Raw genomic sequence first — 20027 nt, 5'->3', positions numbered from 1 at the left:
AGGGTGACTGTCGTCATTTAAAATGTCATTAAGTGGGTAGAGAAGAAAACTTTCATTAATTCATTAGAAAACAATAATATATTCATGAGACATTAGTGATGCCAGATTTGGTTTTAATGGAAGTAGTTGGATGTCATTTATGAATTTAATGTGATCACTATAATATCAGCTAATGATATGTTTTTCATCTGTAGGAGAGATAGACTGCCTCCACTGAGCATTTATACATCATAGAAGCTTCAACTTTGCAATGCTAATGTGAAACATGATACACCATACACAAGAATTATTTTTATTACTTTTAAAATATAGACACAATTGCTTCTTTAAAAGAACTTGTCATGATCTAAAGAAGTAGAAAAAACTTATCCTTCCCTTTACACATTTTATAATGCTATTTCATTCCAAAAATGTACCCATTTGAACGACAAAATTTGGAAGGTGACAAATAAAATGAATATTTAAATTAAAGGAAACAAAAAGAAGAAGAAAAAAAGGGAGAGAGGGAGGGACAGCTAGTGTGGTCTTTGCGGGGACATACATTCTGCCCAAAATTCCGTTCAAATCCATGAGTAACCTGAAATTAATTCCATCTGGGACAAAACCTGCTTTCATATAGAATAGCCAGGCATTGTTTCCTTTGGTTAATTAGCCATTCATAGAGGGTACCCCATCCATATATCAACGATGATTGATTATGTGTATGTGACAAGTGAGAGTGGTTTCACTCTATAGATGCAATTCTCTGTAGAAGTAACAGGATTAATTATCATAGTGATAGGTGAAAACAATTAATGATTGTACACATACACAATAGTGCAGGGCAAAAATATGATATCTCATATGATTCATGTATGGTTGTTTCAGGGACTACCTTTTGAGGAGAGTGAGAGCAATCACTCTCTACTGCTCTCCTTAAATCTGATATAGGAGAGTGATTTTAGCTCTCCTTTAGGTGACCATTCCTCTCACTTACATTCTATTGTAAATGCTCTAAACAGCTCTCCTTTAAGGCTCCAGAAGAGCTATTTTAATACTCTCCTGCAAATTCCAAAAGACAACCCCTGGTTGTTTGTTTCTACCCCGGTTTCTACTTGAGTACTTGCTGTGTGTGAGACACATGTCTTTCTGCTAGCTGCATCAGTTGATGCAAACAGTCAGCCCTGCAATGACAATGACAAACTGACTGATTTTTGCAGTGTTGCATATACTGCCATAAGGCTGCGATCACATAGAAGTATACGGTATTCGCTATACGAAATACGCTCATTCGATCAGGCTGAGTTCACATACGAGTATGGCGAATACCGTATATAGTATACTTCTATGTGATCGCAGCCTAATGCATCAATGCATGAAATCAACTTGTGAGACCTGTACTGTCCACTGGTTGAAGTATTGAAAAAGCTATGATATCCCATGTTATCATATGTATACACTGATAGCAGTAAAGCCATGAAACATGACTGACATGTGTGGGGGTGAGTGTGCCTGTGTGTGCCGAGTTGTGCGTATGTGCATTATGTTTGTTTGTGCATGTGTATTCGCCGTAGAAGTGACGTAATAATTGGATTAACTACCATAGCAATAGGTGAATACAATTTTTTGAATAGATCGCCCTGCACTACAAGCAGATTGCACTTATCGACTGTGTATGTCTGCAAACATAGATTGAATACAATACTGCTCTTTTCAAAGATACTAATCTTACAGGTGCGAGTGATCAGCCTTTCTTTGACATCTATGGTTCAATGCATAGGTACCGCGAGAACGATGTAGTGCTCGGCGATCTATTCCAAATTGTATTCATCTATTGCTATGGTAGTTAGTCCTCTTATTTACGTCACTTCTATGGTGAATAGTAGGACCTACAATAACTGACATGTACGTACTCTGCCCTGACAAGTGTTCATTATGTTGTAGGCATTATGAGGTACTGTGTGTCATCTGAATACTGCTGAGGTCCACTTATTGATATGGATTGTGTATTAATGCAGCCTGGTCATAGCCAGATGGGCCCATCCTGGGCCCAAGATCCAATATTTAAATTTGAGAGGATAAACCAAATATAATTACTTAAACACTAATAAAAGAAAAAAATAGGAAAAGTAGAACAATTTAGTGAAGCATTGGTTATGAATGAGAAATATGTTGCAGGGATAGGGTGGGTGGATGGGCGGGCAAAGAAAGGTATCTTGCACTTCCCATCATGCATTCTTTCTGGCGGGGATATTAAACTGCATTCCATCACCCGTGTTACGTTACACATAGACAAAAGAATGATGAAAGTTTACAACACAATACAATTCAACATTGAATTTTAAGCGGATTTAATCCACCCAAGTAACGACACCAGTTTGGTGCAGATGGGACCCAGTAATGGCCGACTGAATTCTGACCATCACTTGGCTTGTTGGATTCAGCTGATGTGCTGAATAGTTTTGTGTCATTTTATTTGCATATTTATGAATATTAATGAGTTCATTTGCATATTTTGCCTACATTTCCGTTAATCCACTCTCCAGCTTAAAAACAATCACTGATCAACTTCAAACTTGGTCTTGCGTGATAGTATTCTTTATATTTTCCAACCTTTGTTGTGGGGGCCACCTTAATTAGGAACCGCATAATTCTAGTATACACATACTCTGCCATACATTATACAAAGAAGTAGAACATATTGTCACTATTCTTACCAGAGTATTCCATAGGGAGAAAGTGCAAAATTTGATCCTGTTAGTTACACTTCATTTATACATTACACAGGTAGCCTATTCACAAGTAGTACCACTACCAACCATCTCATACATGCTCATCTGTCAGGCCACAGTTCTTTAACCCCAATATGATTGTACACTAATTGAATGACCTCTGAATATACAAAAACAAGGTACAAAAACTCATACTCCACAACTTGAGGTCAAATGTTGAGATACGGTTATTGAATAGAGGTTAATGAATTGTGCTATCAGAAATGAGACTGTTTGGTCGCACACGTTCCTCTTATGCTCAGTACACTTAAGGAGTCACTTGATGTGATCTTATGTCCTCATATATAGTAGTCAACACAAGTACATAGAGATGCATGGTCATCTTGATTTTTTCTCTCTCATGGAAGGCCATTTAAGGGCAAAGTTATTAGGTGGGTTAAAAGAGTTTGCAGAGAAAAGTCTATGTTAATTTGGTCACTTTTTAAATGTTCTCTTTTTTATTTGAATCGGTATAATTTGAGGAAATAAAAGTCATATCGTGCCAAATAGAGTATCAAAATATGCAGAACAAAATTGTCCATCTATTGACTAATTCATTTGGTAAATTAGGCTTAGTGTCTTTCAGATATTGCTTTTGGTTTGAGTGTTTGGATACCTTTAGTGTGCAGTAAATATGCAGTTAATGTCTTTGTCTAACTATTTTTGTGTACTTAGTTATTATAATGGATATTCTATTTCTTTTATTTGGGAAATCTTAATTTTGGCATTTCTTTGTATTATCAATATTAATCTAAAAGAAAGACAAGGCAGGGATGACATATTTTGGGTTTTTATTGCATCTGAACTCATTATTTAATTGATCACATGTATATATGGTGGCCATGGGCATTTGTTTCAACACAACATATACATAAAGCATGTACATTTCCTCGCTCTATACATCATCCATTTTAACAGGAAGTACAGCTTACCTTAGCTGATAGGGAATGTCTAGGAAATTTAGAAAGTAATGTCAGGAATAAGACTCAAGAATACCGGGCCAGGAGGAGAGGCGTATTTATAGTGATTGTGTAGCTGACAGTGTAATCCCCCTTTGTCATATTTGGCATGCCAATTTGACTCTTACTTCTTCTACCATCAATGTTCACAGGAGGTAGAATCTGCCTTAGCTGGTAGGGGATGTCTGGGAAATTTGTAAAGTAATGTTGAGAATAAAACACAAGCAATATTGGGTACAGGAGGAGAGGAGTGTTCATAGTGATTGTATAGCTAGCTATCGGTTTAATCTCCCTATATCATATTTGTCATCCCAATTTTACTCTTTCCTTTTTTACCATCTACAGTTGAGAGGCCATACAGCCCAAAGTGCTCTATTTGACAGATGTTTTAAATGGACAAATCATCAAAATGCTCAGAAGAGTATGAAGATTCTTGTCTGATATGTTATAAAATTTATAACCTGTGCATTCTATTCCATTTTCATGGTTACGGTCACACTATCTAAGCTTGTTTTTTACCCAAAAATGTCACATTTTAACAAGCTATTTCTTTGAAACTAAAAGGAACTAAAACTTCATATTTGGTGTGGATATGTATTACCCATGAACCAAATCAGAACTTCATGCAATACATTAGAATTTTGGGTGAAAATTTCCTTTTAGTAATTTTTGTCCATTTTCTCCAACTTTTACATGGGAATATATTTTGAAAAATGATTTGCATCAAATCAAATATGGGTTGGAGGTTGTATTTCACTTGAGTATACTTCACATACATGTATACCCATCCTATAGATTGTTGTTTGTATTTGTATGCAGCAATGATTGCCATATATTATCAATATTAGCTGCATGGGAAATTAAAAGTGTGTCAGGGTATGGACATCTTTGAAGGGCTGCCACACAATGCCCTCATCTATTAACCCTATGATTGGCTTCTAAGAACGATTTTGATTGGCTACAAAGAGGGCTATATCATCTATTGAGCCAATCAGAGATATGGTAAAAATGGACAATAGAGCTAAAAGTACCAAGAGATCTATTAAAAGCTTTATTTTGATTGGTTGCTCTGATGAGTATATCATGTAATTAACCAATGAGAGGCTCTGTAAGAAAAACAGTAGTGCTGTGCCCATGGGGTTAGGCTATAATTTGACAGATGAGATTTCTTGGAACAAAAATCTTGAGGTGTGATTGAATCCCTTTGTGTATGTGATGCTGATAAAAATATGAATTCTAGTTCTTAGCTTTTAAGCCTTCAGTTTTAAATATTTTAAACATTTTAAAACCTGCATGATTTGAACTGAAACATAATTCATCTTCATCAAATTTGCTCAGTTAGGCTGTGTTAAGATGTATTGAATACGCTATAGCTCTACATGGTAAGAATATAAAAATAAACTATTATCTGGTCGCTATAATCCAAGGTGCTCAAAGAAAAATAAATTTCAAGATATAATATTTAAATTGCATGATGAAAATGCAAATTGATAATACAGATTTTATATAGCACTTTAACATTAATGTATAAATCGTAAGGAAAGAGAAAAGAAAAGTTTTTGTAGACATGTATACAATATAATTTGACAGGCTGCATTTTCCAATCATTACTGATTAAACCATCAGAAATAGATCATAGTTTCCTACCTGCGGCAAGTTCACAATTGTGCCAAATCTTGCATTATTTGAACAAAATGCTCTTTTTCTAAACACACAAACAAAGAGATTACATGTACACCCTTCAAAATTGGCCCATGCATAATGCTATGACAAATCTACAGTATTTAGAGAATAAGCGATAGGAATTTTTATTTTGCCTATCCTCTACCGTGTGATAGAGCGACAGGCAGGTCCAATATTTTGAGTAGTGGATGCCGGCGCAGCCGTATCCACTACGATAAAAATATTGGACCTGTCTGTCGTCTATCATAGGCAAAATAAAAATTCCTATCGTTTATTCTCATTCTTAGTCAGTTAAATATTATTTTAATAACTGTAAACAAAATTTTTAAGCAAAAACTAAGTTACCGTCATAAAAACTCCCCTCATTATAAAATAAACGAAACTTGTTTACAACTTCACGTATTCTGTTGCGCGTATTGCTAGCGCGTTCGCGATTCCGCACTAGTCTCGCATCCAGCGCGATACATACGCGCACCTCTACACGCGTGTTACGAATTATCAAGACGCATGATGACGTGGGGTCGCTTCTACGGCCTGATAGACGGCACCAAATCATGCGATTGTCCAATCAGAAATGTGTCTCTGAACTAGACCACTCCCACTGACTAAGAATATTCTGTCACTAATGGGGGGCAAATATATTACTGTCCAGCCGCCGGTTTTGGGGTTTTTTTTCGGTGTTTTTTCGGGTTTTTTTTTTTTGCAAAGCCTGAAAATCAAATGAAAATTTGCATCTTTAATTAAACTTGAGCATTACAAAGTTTAGTTTGCATTTTATAATAATCATGAGAAAAGAATATTTTGTTGTGCATTATATGTACACTTTTCCAAACATTTAAAAGCTTTGGTGTAATTAAAACCACTCAAAAGTATGCATTAATATCAGAAATGGTAAAATAAATGAAACTGAAAATAAATGAAAAGCAAATGAAATTGTTTCAATTCAGAGAAGAGTAAAATGCACACATTATCCGACGTATCTCAGTCATGTAGACATACTTTGAAATAATTGAATTGTGTTGCTAGATTTTACAAGACAAAAAGGGGCCACTTGTGGTCAATGTCTACGTGTTTATACCTTGTTGAGAGATGAATACATGCATGCATTAGTGATGTTTCTTCAGTGACTGATTTTTATCTGAATATTTTATTGCAGTTTTTGTTTTTGATGCATTAGGCAAAAAAAGGTTGTCTCTGGACCTTTTGGCTAAAAAGCTATGTGTTATGCTTTTCTAAAACAAACCATGTCCTATGTGATTTTTTTTTTTTTTTTGCAATTCTGTTTTAGGGGCTTTTTATTTAGCAAGAATGCCACCCCGAGTTACATGCCTTTAGAAAACATAAATCTAACTATTCTCACCTCCTAAACCCCTAACCTATGCTAACTAAATCCTAACCTAAAACTAAAAATATACTAAATAATTAAAACCCTTAATAATTCAAAGCCTTTTCAGGGGGTACTACACCCTGCCCAATTTTGTGCCAATATTTGCATTTTTCTCAAAAATTATAGAGCATTGATGACAAGTAAGATATATGTATATTATAGGGGCAAGGACTACAACTACAACAACATCGCTCGATGAAATTAAAATGTACATTTCAATGTCATCGCGCGATGCTGCGATGTTTTAAAAGCATCGCAGCATCGCATCGCGCTGCGATGTGGAGTAAGAATCGGACTTAAGGCTTTGAATTAATAAGGGTTTGAATTATTTAGTATATTTTTAGTTTTAGGTTAGGATTTAGTTAGCATAGGTTAGGGGTTCTAAAAAATCACGATCACATGACGTGATTATGTAATGTTGTTTTAAATAAAACCATGTGATTTATGCTTGGATATTTTATTTTTCTTACATATAAGGCATAATGTTGTGATTGCCTGAGACTTCCTTTAATTTTACTCAGAAATTTAACTTTTGCAAACATCATTTAGCAATTTGATTTTGAGAAATGCCACAGTATGTGAAAGTCATGAAATTAAAATTTATTGGAAAATTAAGCCACTTTGCAGTATTTTGAGAAAACATTGTAAAACTGCCAGATTTGGCTGGTATGCATTTAACGTTGCATATAAAAACAGTTCATTGTTATGAAAAATTATTATCCAAACACCGTCTGGCAGTTTTACTGACATGCAGTTGTTGTATGCTCATTTTATTGTGCCCTTTAAAGGTAGATAAATCCATTTTTAATAGAATAGTTATGAATTATACACGTACATAAATCCATCTGGAGTTTGCACCCTTGATTTCAGACTTTGCTTCAGACAGTTAATAGACAAGGGGATAGAGGTAAAGAAAACATACAGACACAGATATATAGATAATGAATGGGCTTTTAATTTGATGACATTGAACATCTAAATTTGTTAGAAATGAGAGGCAGAGAAATAGGTAATTAGATAAATGATACAGAGGTAAAGAAGATACACCAACAGACAGACACTCAGACAGATACAGAGATAGAGATAGACAGAAATAAAAAGGAGAGGGTGAAACAGCCAAATAGACAAAAAGGAACTTAATATAAGACAGACAGACAGACAGACAGACAGACAGACAACATTACCAATAGATGAAAAGATGTAGAGATAGAAGCCAGACAAGGTGGAAAGAAAGAACAAAAAGAGACAAATAAAGAAAGGAAGACAGACAGAGAGAGAGAGATGAAGGAAGTAGAGAAAGTAATAAAGAAATAAAGAAAGAAAGATGCTGACAGGCACAGATAGTGCATAGAGATAGACAACGAATGAAAAAGAATAACATTTAAACATAAGGTATATTGCCGATTGCAACTGAAAGGTGATGCATGCTGGGAATGAAAAGAGTTCAAATTGGCCATCGCAGATGATAAATTCGATAATTTATGAGCCCTTTTTGTTTCCCAGCATGCATCATGTTTGCCTAATATACATTATTGAATGAAAATACCAATGGGCTATTCCATTGGAAATCCATACACAGACATAACCTTAATCTCCCACACAGGGGGTGTAGATTTCAAATGGAGTCACCCATTGGGTAGATTTGAACTTCACACTCCCTGCTGTGGAAAGTAAGGAATCCACCAAGATCTTTTGCAAGAAATGTTGGCATTTGGCAGGAAAATTAAGAAAAAAATTCCAAAATAAAGAAATACCTAAACAATTCTGGGAAATGATGCCTTCTTTGTGGAAAATGTGCCTTATTTTCATGGGAAACAAATTTGTTCAGGTCTGAAAGTCTTGATGTGTTATCTACTGAATATAGCATGTAGTTTTTTTGTACTAAGGGCTGTGAGTGCATGAATATAGTGCTATCTTCAGTAGATAGCACATTAGGGTAAAGTGGTGTATAGTAAATTAAATTTGATACCAAATCACAACAAAATGAACAAAAGAATCATGCAAGAAAATCACCTGTTGAAGATTTGTGTTGAGATGGTCAAAGCATAAACACAGGCGTGTACACAGGATTTTTTTAGACGGGGCTAATCTCATGCGGGGGTCTTGGGCCGCAGAAGGCCCCCCAGCACGGGTGCAGGGGACAGAGCTCCTGGTGGGGGGTCAAAGCCACCTAAAGCTCTTGGTTTTAGTGAGACCAGTTTTGATGCATTAATATTTCCATATTAACAAAGCAAAATTGTGAGAAAATTATCTTCATATTAAAACACTCATGATGACGTCAGAGAATTAATTATTCATAACTCCTTCCGGGCATTGGAAATCAGCCCTTACCCGCAAATTTGGAGTTCGAAAAGTGGACATATTTAGTTGGCCTATAGAAACATTCTAATTCAGGTTTTTTGTAATTTTTTCAAATGAATAATTGACAAAAAAGAAAGAGAACCACATCGGGAAACCACAGTGCTGAAAAAATTCTTTTCAATTGCATAAATGCAATAAGTGTCCCTTTACCAGAAACCTCAAACATTGACTGATGCCGTATTCTTCCTAATAGACGCCCCCTCTAATAAACGCCCCCACATATTTTTTTAAAGCAAAAGTGACAGAAATGCAAAAATTGCCATGCCATAGTATGTAGGTATGTTGGCATTTGGGTGTCATAGGTAAAAAGTTTCCACAACCAAACTACATTTATGTTGAAAAAAATTGCATTTCTCTTCACCTATACCATCAGATTAGGTTGTTTTTCGTAAGCTTCATTTTTGTGATTTTGGTACCAATTTTACCTTTGGTTTGCCCAATCTATTTCAACTAGACAATTTAGATTGTACTCACCATTTACATCCATTCCCAAGAAATGTTATTTTGTCCATCATAGCATTATATATCAAGTAAAAAGACAAACTAGACCAAATATAAAAATTGATGCCTCAATACAGCTATGTTGATATATCACATGTATTTCAAAATGGTTGCCTAAATTTGACCTAAACCAGGTGATTATAACCTGACCTGTGATGACCTATAACCTTATAGGTAAACAAAAAAGTATATAGGGCAAAAATGATATACTAAAATGGTTTAAAAGTACTTTGCAGGTAGAGATTTTTTTAAAGTTCAGGACATGAGATGATGAACATGTTTATGTACTTCATAAATTTGCAAGAAAAAAAAGAAGAGGGGTACTGATGAAAATCAGGGTATTATTCCCCCTTAAGTGGCAGACCCTGAAGTAATTTGTGATAAAAATAGAACTTAAACAGGAAGTAACCCAGAAGTGTCATGTATATTCTATAATTTGAACCACAATATTTGAATTCAAAATTCACTTCTATCTAATTAGGCCATCTTAATTTATCCTGTGTCTCAAAGCTTGTGAAAAATTCAAAACCTAATGCAGAATGCGGTGTTTTTTACTGTATTTTTTTAAAAATTTTTGTATATATGTCAGTACAGGATTTCGGACAAGCATTTTGTGCAAAAAATATCCAATGTTGCAAATGTTGGAATAGTAGTCCCGACATTGCTCTTATGAACTCTCACCCTTCTGTCTGGGTAACTGCAGTTACTTATGTGGCCTATGGTGCCATATCATGATATGACTGTATGCTGGAACACAAAATGAGGTTTTGATGCAGGTAGTAGATAAAACCATGGCATTTCACACTAAGTTGTGTACCTCATAATTATTATCCTTTTTACTCAATTATTTTGGAGAATAAAGAGTTTCATTCTTAGATTATGATTTACAACTCATTTTGCCAAAAATGGGACATATGCCGGTATGCTAGAACAGCGACGATTAATAAAAGACAAATTGAATCTACTGTAGAAATGAGTGACTTACATACATGTGGAAATTCCTAGCTTTATGAATATTTGTAGATGACTGGAGACAATGTGGTGATGTGTCTCCGATTCAAGTGGGTGAATCAAGGTAACGAATATATGGGCTTCCGTCATGGATGGCATAAGTTAAATAAACCACATATTTTTGTGCTGTTAATTTTTGCTTTTATAAATATCAATCATTTTTGTGTGGTTGTATGTATAGTTAAGGTTTCTTACATTTACTGACACTAGTGATTAAGGGATGAAAATGTGCATTTATATGTCATGGATGGTTTGCCATAGTTGTAATTTTCATGTCATTATGTTTTTGTTTCTTTTCAATTTAAATGATTTGTTGAGTTTGTAATTTAAGATAGCTTACATTAGCCTAGAATGTCTACCGGTCCTGGCTATACATGTATGTAATGAGTTGTCTGTTTCTTGCATTGTATTAGGCTAGTCCCAGTTGAAACCCATATACCCCTATGGAACACATGACCTTAATCTTCCACACAGGGAGTGTGAATTTCAAATGGGGTTACCTGAATGGGTGACTCCATTTGAAATCTTCACCCCTGTGTGAGTGTGTGAGAGATTAAGGTCATGTCTTCCATAGGGGGTTTATGGATTTCAACTGGAATAGCCCATCCTATAGCCTTCCAAGTGGACATGTAATATCTGCTTATAAACGACCAGCAGATACTGCCCTCTGTTTAACAGACAAGTATTCAAATGCAGTATCTATGAGTACAAATCATAGGACATACTATCGGGAGGGGGCACTAACATGTAATGGAAGTACAGGTATGTGCAACGGTAAGGGTCCCTTTTTCAGGCTCTCTGGAGATCATAGCCAGTTCTTTACCCTCAAACTCTGACAATTGTAGCTCCCCAGCAAACAGACAACATTTTAAAGATAATGTTTAAATGTCTGGTTTATATAAAGGGTATAAACACGTTTTAATAACATTCATAAAACATTTTTGACAATGTGATGCAAAACATTCTAACAGAATGTTATTTAACTGTTGACAAAATATTTGACCACAGAGCTTTAACGTATTCATGTTCTTATAACCCAACATTTAAATGTAAAGAAGATTTTTGTGTTTGTTGAGTCATTAGCTCAAATTTGGCAACATTTTGAATTTTTAGCTCCACAATTTGGCTCAATTTTAGTTCACTAGACCCCCAATAATAATAAATGTCAGTTTAACAAGCCCCTATTTTGCCCCCAAATCAGTTTTAAGTCCCCAAACTCTAAATTTAAGTTGAGTACCCCCCCCTCACCTGGTGCATTCACAGCAAACACAAAAATGTTCATGAAATGTTAAAAAACATGTTATGAACACGTTTTGTTTGTTGGTTTGGTTTTATTTCAAAACATTTTACTAACATTTTGATTTTAAAAAACACTACATTTTAATTAATGTTGTCCAAATGTTATTGTAAGATATTTTTTTTACAAAATAATTTTTCAACACTTATATATTATGTTAGAATGTTTTGCAGCAAAGTTTCAAAAATGATTTTGAATGTTATTAAAATGTTTTATATCGTTTATACAACCCAACATTTAAACATTTTCTGTAAAACAATTTGCATTTCTATTGTAGTTTGCTCAGCTTATTATAGTTTGTTCGCGAAAATTATTTGATTTTTGTTACTGCATGCATTGATAAAGTCCCAACTTACACTCGCGTAAATTCCCATATCTGCGTGTGCAATACGCAGCTAGAGTAAGTGCTGCGCCCAACTGTACATTCCATTCTATATCAATACACAATGTTATGAGCGATTCATTTCGCCAATTATAAGCCAAACAAACTATAGGAGACAGATATCTTGAATTAGTCTACTAGAATGGATCGCGTATCTGCTGCTAATTAATTTTTGCAGATGGTTTTCTGCAATTTACATATTAAAATTGCAGTTGCTCTTAACCTAAGCTGAACAGCTTGGTTCGTACAGCCTTAATACAGAATTCGAGTGCACAAGAAAAACAACAAGTACGAGGGGGTATCCAAAAGTTTTTGACATCACCCAGAAGTGAAAAGCTATACCGATGAAAATTTGACAGTGTAATCACTGGTCCTTATGTACATTATGGTCCAAAAATGGTCTCATAAGTATGTTTACTTTCTTCACAGGTGGCGCTAGATGGGAAGTAGGCTCATAACCTTTTCATGATAAGATCCTCCACTTTCTTGAGTTTTTTCACTGTGGCCGCATCATCCATAAGTGATGGACGTCCACTTCTTGGCTCATCTATGAGGGACATGTGGCCAGTTTGGAAATTCCTTTTCAAAAAGCAATAGTGCCATATGATGGGCAATCATCACCGTAGATTGCTTTCATTTCATCATAGATTTTCTGAGCATTGTAGGCCTAACCCTTCAAATGCAGGAACTTAATCACGCTGCATGCCTCAATTTTCACCATCTTGCAGGTTATGCGCCTACTGCCCATCTAGCGCCAGGTGTAAAAAAAGTAAACATACTTATGAGACCATTTTTGGACCATAATTGTACATAAGGACCAGTGATTACACTGACAAAATTTCATCGGTATAGCTCTTTCACTTCTGAGTGATGTCAAAAACTTTTGGATACCCCCTCGTATAAGGTTACTGGTTTCAGTGGAAAACTCCAAGAAAATCAGCGAAAAAGGAAATTAGCATATAAGGTTCTTATTCATAAAAAATAAAATTTTAATTTCTGTAAACTGTGCAGTAAGAAGTATATTAAACAAATCTCACACAAATTATCCCCCTAATAAAATGTGTGAAATAATTCACAGTTTAATTTGCAAACATCTCTCATGACAAATCACAACAGGAAAATGGTAAAAGGAAAGTGTGTAGCTTCTTGCACTCATTGAGGGAGGCACACTGTAAAGGGGCCTGTGGGTGGGTGGGCATCCTGCACTAAAATCCCATCATTAATCTATATGGTTTGTATTGTATACCATGCAAGAGGCATGATCAGGGTTATTTGAAAAACAAAAAAAGAAAGACTGTTACACAGGGTCTTGGATTTCCTGACAACCATGGATGTCCCCAATTGTATCTACCATATTTCCTGTAATAAACAAACCCCATAATTTTGCCATAAAAAAGTGACTGAAATGCAGAAATTTCCATGCCATATCATGCGAGTTAGTTTAAAACTGGCATTTTCTGGATGTCAGAATTGCATAAATTACATGGGCAAAACCAAATTGCTAAATTATACATGTTGTAGAATTTTCATCTTTAATAAAAGTAAATAACATTTTTGCCTGGAAATACACTTTAATGCAATTTGGTAGTGAAATTGTTGGATAAATGACCTTTATATCCGCTGCCATTTTGAACTTGGATATGAGTCATATTTTTCAAATAGTGATTTTTTTTAATTAAAACTGAAATAAATATGCCCCATTTTCAAAAATTATTATTATTACATTAAAAATTATTATTTAGCACAGGAAATATGATATATCATGCGACCCCTCCCCCCATATTTGAATATTCATACATGCATGGATGTATATTTCCTTCTAAAACCCAATGCAATGAATAATCTCTTTTCTAGTACTAGTTTGAAATAAACCATGAAATGAGTTACTCAACTCTCATATAATAATAAAGGTGAGTAGTATACACCATTTGGAGGAAAAAATCAATCTCATGATCCAATATCATTTACCATTCCTATGGTGATATCCTGCACAAATTAGGGATTGCAGCACATCTTCAAAATTGCCTTTTTCCACAAAAATCTATTCTCTTGAATCTTGTTATTACTTTATGTGAAATCTATAATGGATGGCTGTAGATTAGGACAAACATTCTCAGTTTGGGTTCTGTAATTCTTGCGGCAGATACCCTTCAGTAAATTACAGAGGATCTATAAAAATATGTAGTCTGTTTTGTACAGCGAGACTGTTAGCAGGATACTATGCATTAAAGGTCAGACTAGAGCAGGTCTATTTGGTCCGCATTCATTACGCAAGTTCTGTGTACAGTGTTGCCTAAAGTTGTCACTGTCAGACAACAAAAGATGTATTACTCAAAACGTTTAAATGTTAGGTTATATAAAGGGTATAAAACATTTTAATAAGATTCTGAAACATTTTTGAAAACTTGCTGCAAAATTTTCAAACTTAATATTGACAAAATGTTTTCAAATGCGTATTCAAATGCCCCGCCAAATGCATGGCGGTAATGAACCTCATGTTGCATTATGTCACAGTTTTGAACTTCAGAGGCTCAAAATTCCTAAAGAAATCAGTTAAATAATAGGAAATATTATATGAAAAACAATGGCAAATGATCTTCATGTAGCCCAATTTGTTGACTTCAAACTACGGGTTTGGAATCACGACTGTGTACTACTTGAACAACAAGACGGCAATTTGGACTTCACTGGATATTGTTCACATATTCCTTACATATCACACTGGCAATTTCAATGATTAAAATTCAACTTTGTGTTCTCTCTCTTGTTTTGTTTGCAGTATTCAATAGGAAGACAGTGGTTTGCTAGGCTGGTGGATGCTGAGCGTGTTAACTCACAGAAGGTCTCCGAGCAGACATTTTACAGGCTGGTACAGTTTTTTGCTGTTTGCCTATTTGAGTAAGTTTGTGAATTGAAGTATCAACATTTTTGTCAACATACTCTTTTAAATTAATTGATTTTTAATTAACTTTTATCTTACATTGAGGTCTACCAATAAAACAATATGTTTTCAAATTTTGAGTCATATTTTGCCCCAGCAGTTTTGATATGAGAAACAAAAACATGTATAAAAATGCCCCATAGTACATACTTCCGGTTGTGGAATAGTGAGGGGTAGTGAGAAAAAAAATGATATCCAACTCTCTCAGTTTTTATGAGGAAAAATGGGGGACGAGGCTGTGGATCTGATCACACAATATAATGCACAAGCAGGTAGTTGGTAATAACCATCAGCATCAACCATTTATACATCTATAAATATAAAAGCAAGCATGCTTACATTAAAGGTCAATAAACAACAGATGATGTGAAAGGATCATGTGAGGATAGTGACTTTATTTTAATGCAATTCACTTTTAAAAAGACATTTATTTTTTGCGTGATATTTTTTCCTTTTCAATTATTTTCATATATTTTACCAGTGTTCAAATTTGTTGAATGTTAGGATACTATTATAGACTCAAATATGATTTTGTCTTTGATATGTACACCCATCAAACAATTAAATTTTTTCACATTGTGCATTTGTTTAAGAATGTGAAAATTAATCGGCACAAACATACCCTTATACAAAATAAAATATAATATAAAAGCACTTTATAACAGGGAATTAGATGACTCTGCTAGCCATATCTTATTATCATTGAATTGAGAATTATATTCAAAATATTGAAAATGAATGCTTGTTTGGTCCAACAAGTGCAGAACAAATTGTTTAGAAAAGACATCAGATGGGCTATTCCAGTAGTAATCCATACACCCCCTATGGAAGAACTGGTCTAAAATCTTCCCCATAGATCGTGTGAATTTCCAATGGGGTAACCTGAATGGGTGACTCCATTTGAAATCTACACAACCTGTGTGGGAAATTCAAGTCATGTCTTTGTGTATGCATTTCAAATGGAATAGCACGGGCAAACTGATTACTCTTACTGGTTTGTTTCTCCATCAATTGATTGATTATAAGGCCATTTTGGTTCTCATCCCATCTGCATCGTTTTAGGAGTTTTTTTTCTTTTTTGAATTTTTAAGTATAATCTTTGATTTTAAAGCTCCATCAATTCATTATGATGATAAAAAATAAACAACATGAACCACTTTTAAGACAAATTTGTAATATCCTGTAGAACCTTCAATAAAAAGTACCTTGTCCATTTCCAAGAATGTTTCAAAAATCATGTGATTGTTTCTAGTGTAAATTTTACCCCAGAAACATACTAAAAACATGGCATAGACCAGAGTGTAACAAATGAACTGAATCTGTTCTATACATTACATGCATTGTTAAAGGCTTGTTGTACATTTATTGACTTGAAGGTCTTCCAATGTAATAAATGCTACAAACTGACAACTGTAACATTTACAGAGCTGCCTTTGAGATTGGCAAGAGATTCATCATATATATCCATTATGTACAAATCATACATATGCTGACATCCTGCAATCGTCCCATAACAAATCCTTCATATGATAGTAATATGGAGTTGTGAAAATTTTTCCCCAAAGGTCACAAGTAATTTGGTGCCAACACAAAGTGCGATATTATATGAAAACTGAACACTGCAATACTATTGATTTGGTTCTCAAATATTTTAGCAAGGAAATTTGATGCTAGCATAGGGTTAACAGCACCACCTGTGTTCATTTCCGTTAACTGTATGCCATCAAAGTAAAACGCACACAATAACAGCAAAGGCACACATTTAAAGACAGACACATATATATTTTCAGGATTATTTGAATGATTACAATTTCCCAATATGTCTAATGGGATGTGTGTAAAGGTTACTGACTTCATTAGCTTGAGAGAGAGAGAAAGGAAGAGAGAGAGGGGGAGTGAGAGAGCAAAGGAAGGAGAGAGGTACATGGCTATCCAATATGATAATGTTTGCTATCTTCAGTAGATAGCAAAAATTGCATTTTCTGTCCAGCAAATAGCAGATGTAGTAAAGTGTGATTCATCAATAGATAATAAATGCAGTTTATTTTGTTATCTTAAGTAGATCTAGCCAGTTTTGTTTGCTGTCTTCAGTAGATAGCAGAACCAATTACACTTGCTGTCTAGTGTCGAATTAGAAAGTAGATAGATATCTTGTTATCAGTCCAGGCATTTTATGCATCATTTTGTGCAGATTGGCATGTGTGAATTTCAAAAAGTTCATTTTGTTGCATTATATGGTTAATATCTCAAAAAATAAGGCCAATATTAAAAAATATATAAAAACACAGTTTCTGGAATAGAGTCTCAAGATAAAGGGAAAAAATCTGAAACAAAACAAAAATGTTTGGAAAGAGTATTGTTTTGTTCTAATGTACCAAAAAATGTTACCAAAAATTCTCAAACTTTTTTTTTTTTTTTCACCATAATTGTTATTTTTACACCAAATCTGTATTTTTATTTAGATTCCTTGATGTCTTGCCTCTAAAAATTGTATACTTTTATGAATAATTAAGAAGTTATGTCACTTTACTACATGCATGTTTGAGAGTGCACAGCTGCCTAATGAACTTTTGAATTTAATTTATATACAAACCTCACAGCAAATAATTAAAAGCTCACAACAGATTTGCATGCTAATATTTATGTTTTAAACAAATATCTAAAACAAGATTCATGAGCAAAAATAAAATAAAGTGTCCATCAAAGAAAATGATGTAAGGTTGCCAATTTCAAAAAACATGCACATTTAGGGATTCAATCATGTTTCACCGTTGTTCATCACCGATTAACAATGATGCGTTCGAGTCGTCTGTGTGGTTAAGTAAACCACGCAGATGCGCCGGACGCGAGTTGTTAATCGGTGCGGTGATGAACAATGGTGAAAAATATGATTGAATCCCTTTCAACAATGAATACAAGTTAAATATCGTCTAATTCTCATGATTTTTCCTTTCGGAATATCCGTTTGTTATTGCCACTCAACCTTAAGATTGGTGATTTCTATGTTGATAGCCTATTAGCAATAAAACAAAAGAATGAAACGGTAATGTTTAGCTGCTACTTTAATAACATTATGAAAGTGTTTATGCATAAGTTCCAGTCATGACAAATTTTACGCGCTCATGCGTGATGTGTACGCGTAACCCTGCGTACGCTACTGGAAAAGTGTGGATTCAACACGGATTAACAACGCTTGGCTTCTGTACAAAGGAATAGGAAGAGTTGTTGAATGTGCATTGCACAAGGACCCATTTCCAGATGAGGAAATGTATTACCAGCTTTGTTACATTTCATAATTTGGCAATTTTCCCCGACTGGTTATCAAAAGAGAACAAAACTGGTTAATGTTGCTATCTTCAGCTGATGTCATAGCCAGTTTAGTTTGCTATCTTCAGAAGATAGCAAAATTTAGAAAGTGTTTTTAGTAGTTGAATTAAATCACCATTATCAGTATATAGCAAGATCAATTAGATTGCCTTTAAAAAGTAGCAGAACTAGTTACATTATTATGCTCTTTTAGGATAGTAGAACTTAGTAGCATTTGTTATCTTTCATTGTTATAGCAAAATGGACAAGGTATGACAGTATAGAACACCATAGCTGAGATTTTCAGCACCTTTTCATTCACGAGGGATTTACCGAGTGACATGAAATGCAAATCAGGTTTTTTGTGGCTAACTGAATTTGTACGCAAATTTATCACAGCATAAAAATATGGCCTCATAAACATTGTGTACAAGAACTGACTGAGAAGGTATTTATTACAGTAGCTCAGAAATCCTCCACAAATTGATTTACACAAAGATTCATATAAAATTTCGATTTACACAAAGATTCATATAAAATTTCAACCGGGCAAAGCCATGGATTTGTATAAACATTGACAGTTTGAAACAGGCAAAACCTATTGGTTCCTCCCTCTATCAATTTCAAAAGGTACTTTGAATATTCAGCACCCGGGGTCCAATCCATCCCCTGGTGTTGGTTTCTGGATACACCCCTGTTGCTAATCACTTCTCATATGGCACAGTGATGGATAGGTATGGCAAAGTGATGGAGCATTGATAATCTATGGATGGAGTGACAGAATTCAGATAGAGAATAGGACGAGATGCTAAGCATGCTTGGTGTGACCCCTTGACAGACATCTTCAGTACTTGACACGCCTCAAGTAAAATAACTAGTGTTTTGGTGCATATACAAAGAAGCCTTGCCTATACTAGCAATGTGAGGTGCTACATTGATTACCAGCTTCCAATTCAGAATCAATGTATTCAGGGCTGTTTTACAATACAGCCTGATGCACCCAGGATAAAACATTTCAAATTAAAAAAGAAGACATTAGAAAAAAGGAGAGCGGGGCAATTTAGTTTAGTTTAATATGCTGATATCATACTGAGCAGTTGCACAGCGTCCAGCATTTTTTCATGATTACGTTACTTTGCTTGATCGGAAAAGTGATTGCTGATATAGCAATCAGAAGTTACTAGCATTGACTTCAAAGCAACTGTCTAGCGACATTGCTAGCCACAATTGAATGCTGGTAGCATTCCATAATCGCTACCAGCTTTTGATAACTAGCAATTTTTCCGTCACTTGCTGTGACTGCTATTTGATATGGGTATTAAACTCTGCTGATATTCAATGATGCTATTGATGATGTGTGTAAAGTTTCTACATTGTTTTCTTCAATACAACATTCATTGTGACCTTGTAAAAACTGATCTTACATCTTTTCAAGTTGCCTTTTAGTGT

At 34.7% G+C, this 20027-nt stretch overlaps 1 protein-coding gene across 2 annotated transcripts in view; it reads left to right on the top strand.

The window, feature by feature from the left end:
* Positions 1–20027, top strand: part of LOC140136335 (uncharacterized protein KIAA0513-like) — a 132784-nt gene that overhangs the window by 62791 nt on the left and 49966 nt on the right. For both annotated transcript variants that reach the window (XM_072158061.1, XM_072158062.1), the window contains one exon: positions 15111–15229. In XM_072158061.1, the coding sequence (XP_072014162.1) occupies positions 15111–15229 (119 nt within the window). The remainder of the gene's footprint in view (positions 1–15110; positions 15230–20027) is intronic.

Source organism: Amphiura filiformis, chromosome 16 (genome assembly GCF_039555335.1).
Source record: "Amphiura filiformis chromosome 16, Afil_fr2py, whole genome shotgun sequence".
In the NCBI taxonomy this organism is placed as follows: domain Eukaryota; kingdom Metazoa; phylum Echinodermata; class Ophiuroidea; order Amphilepidida; family Amphiuridae; genus Amphiura; species Amphiura filiformis.
Note: the sequence above shows the minus strand (reverse complement) of the source record. Positions and strands in the feature narration are given on the sequence as shown.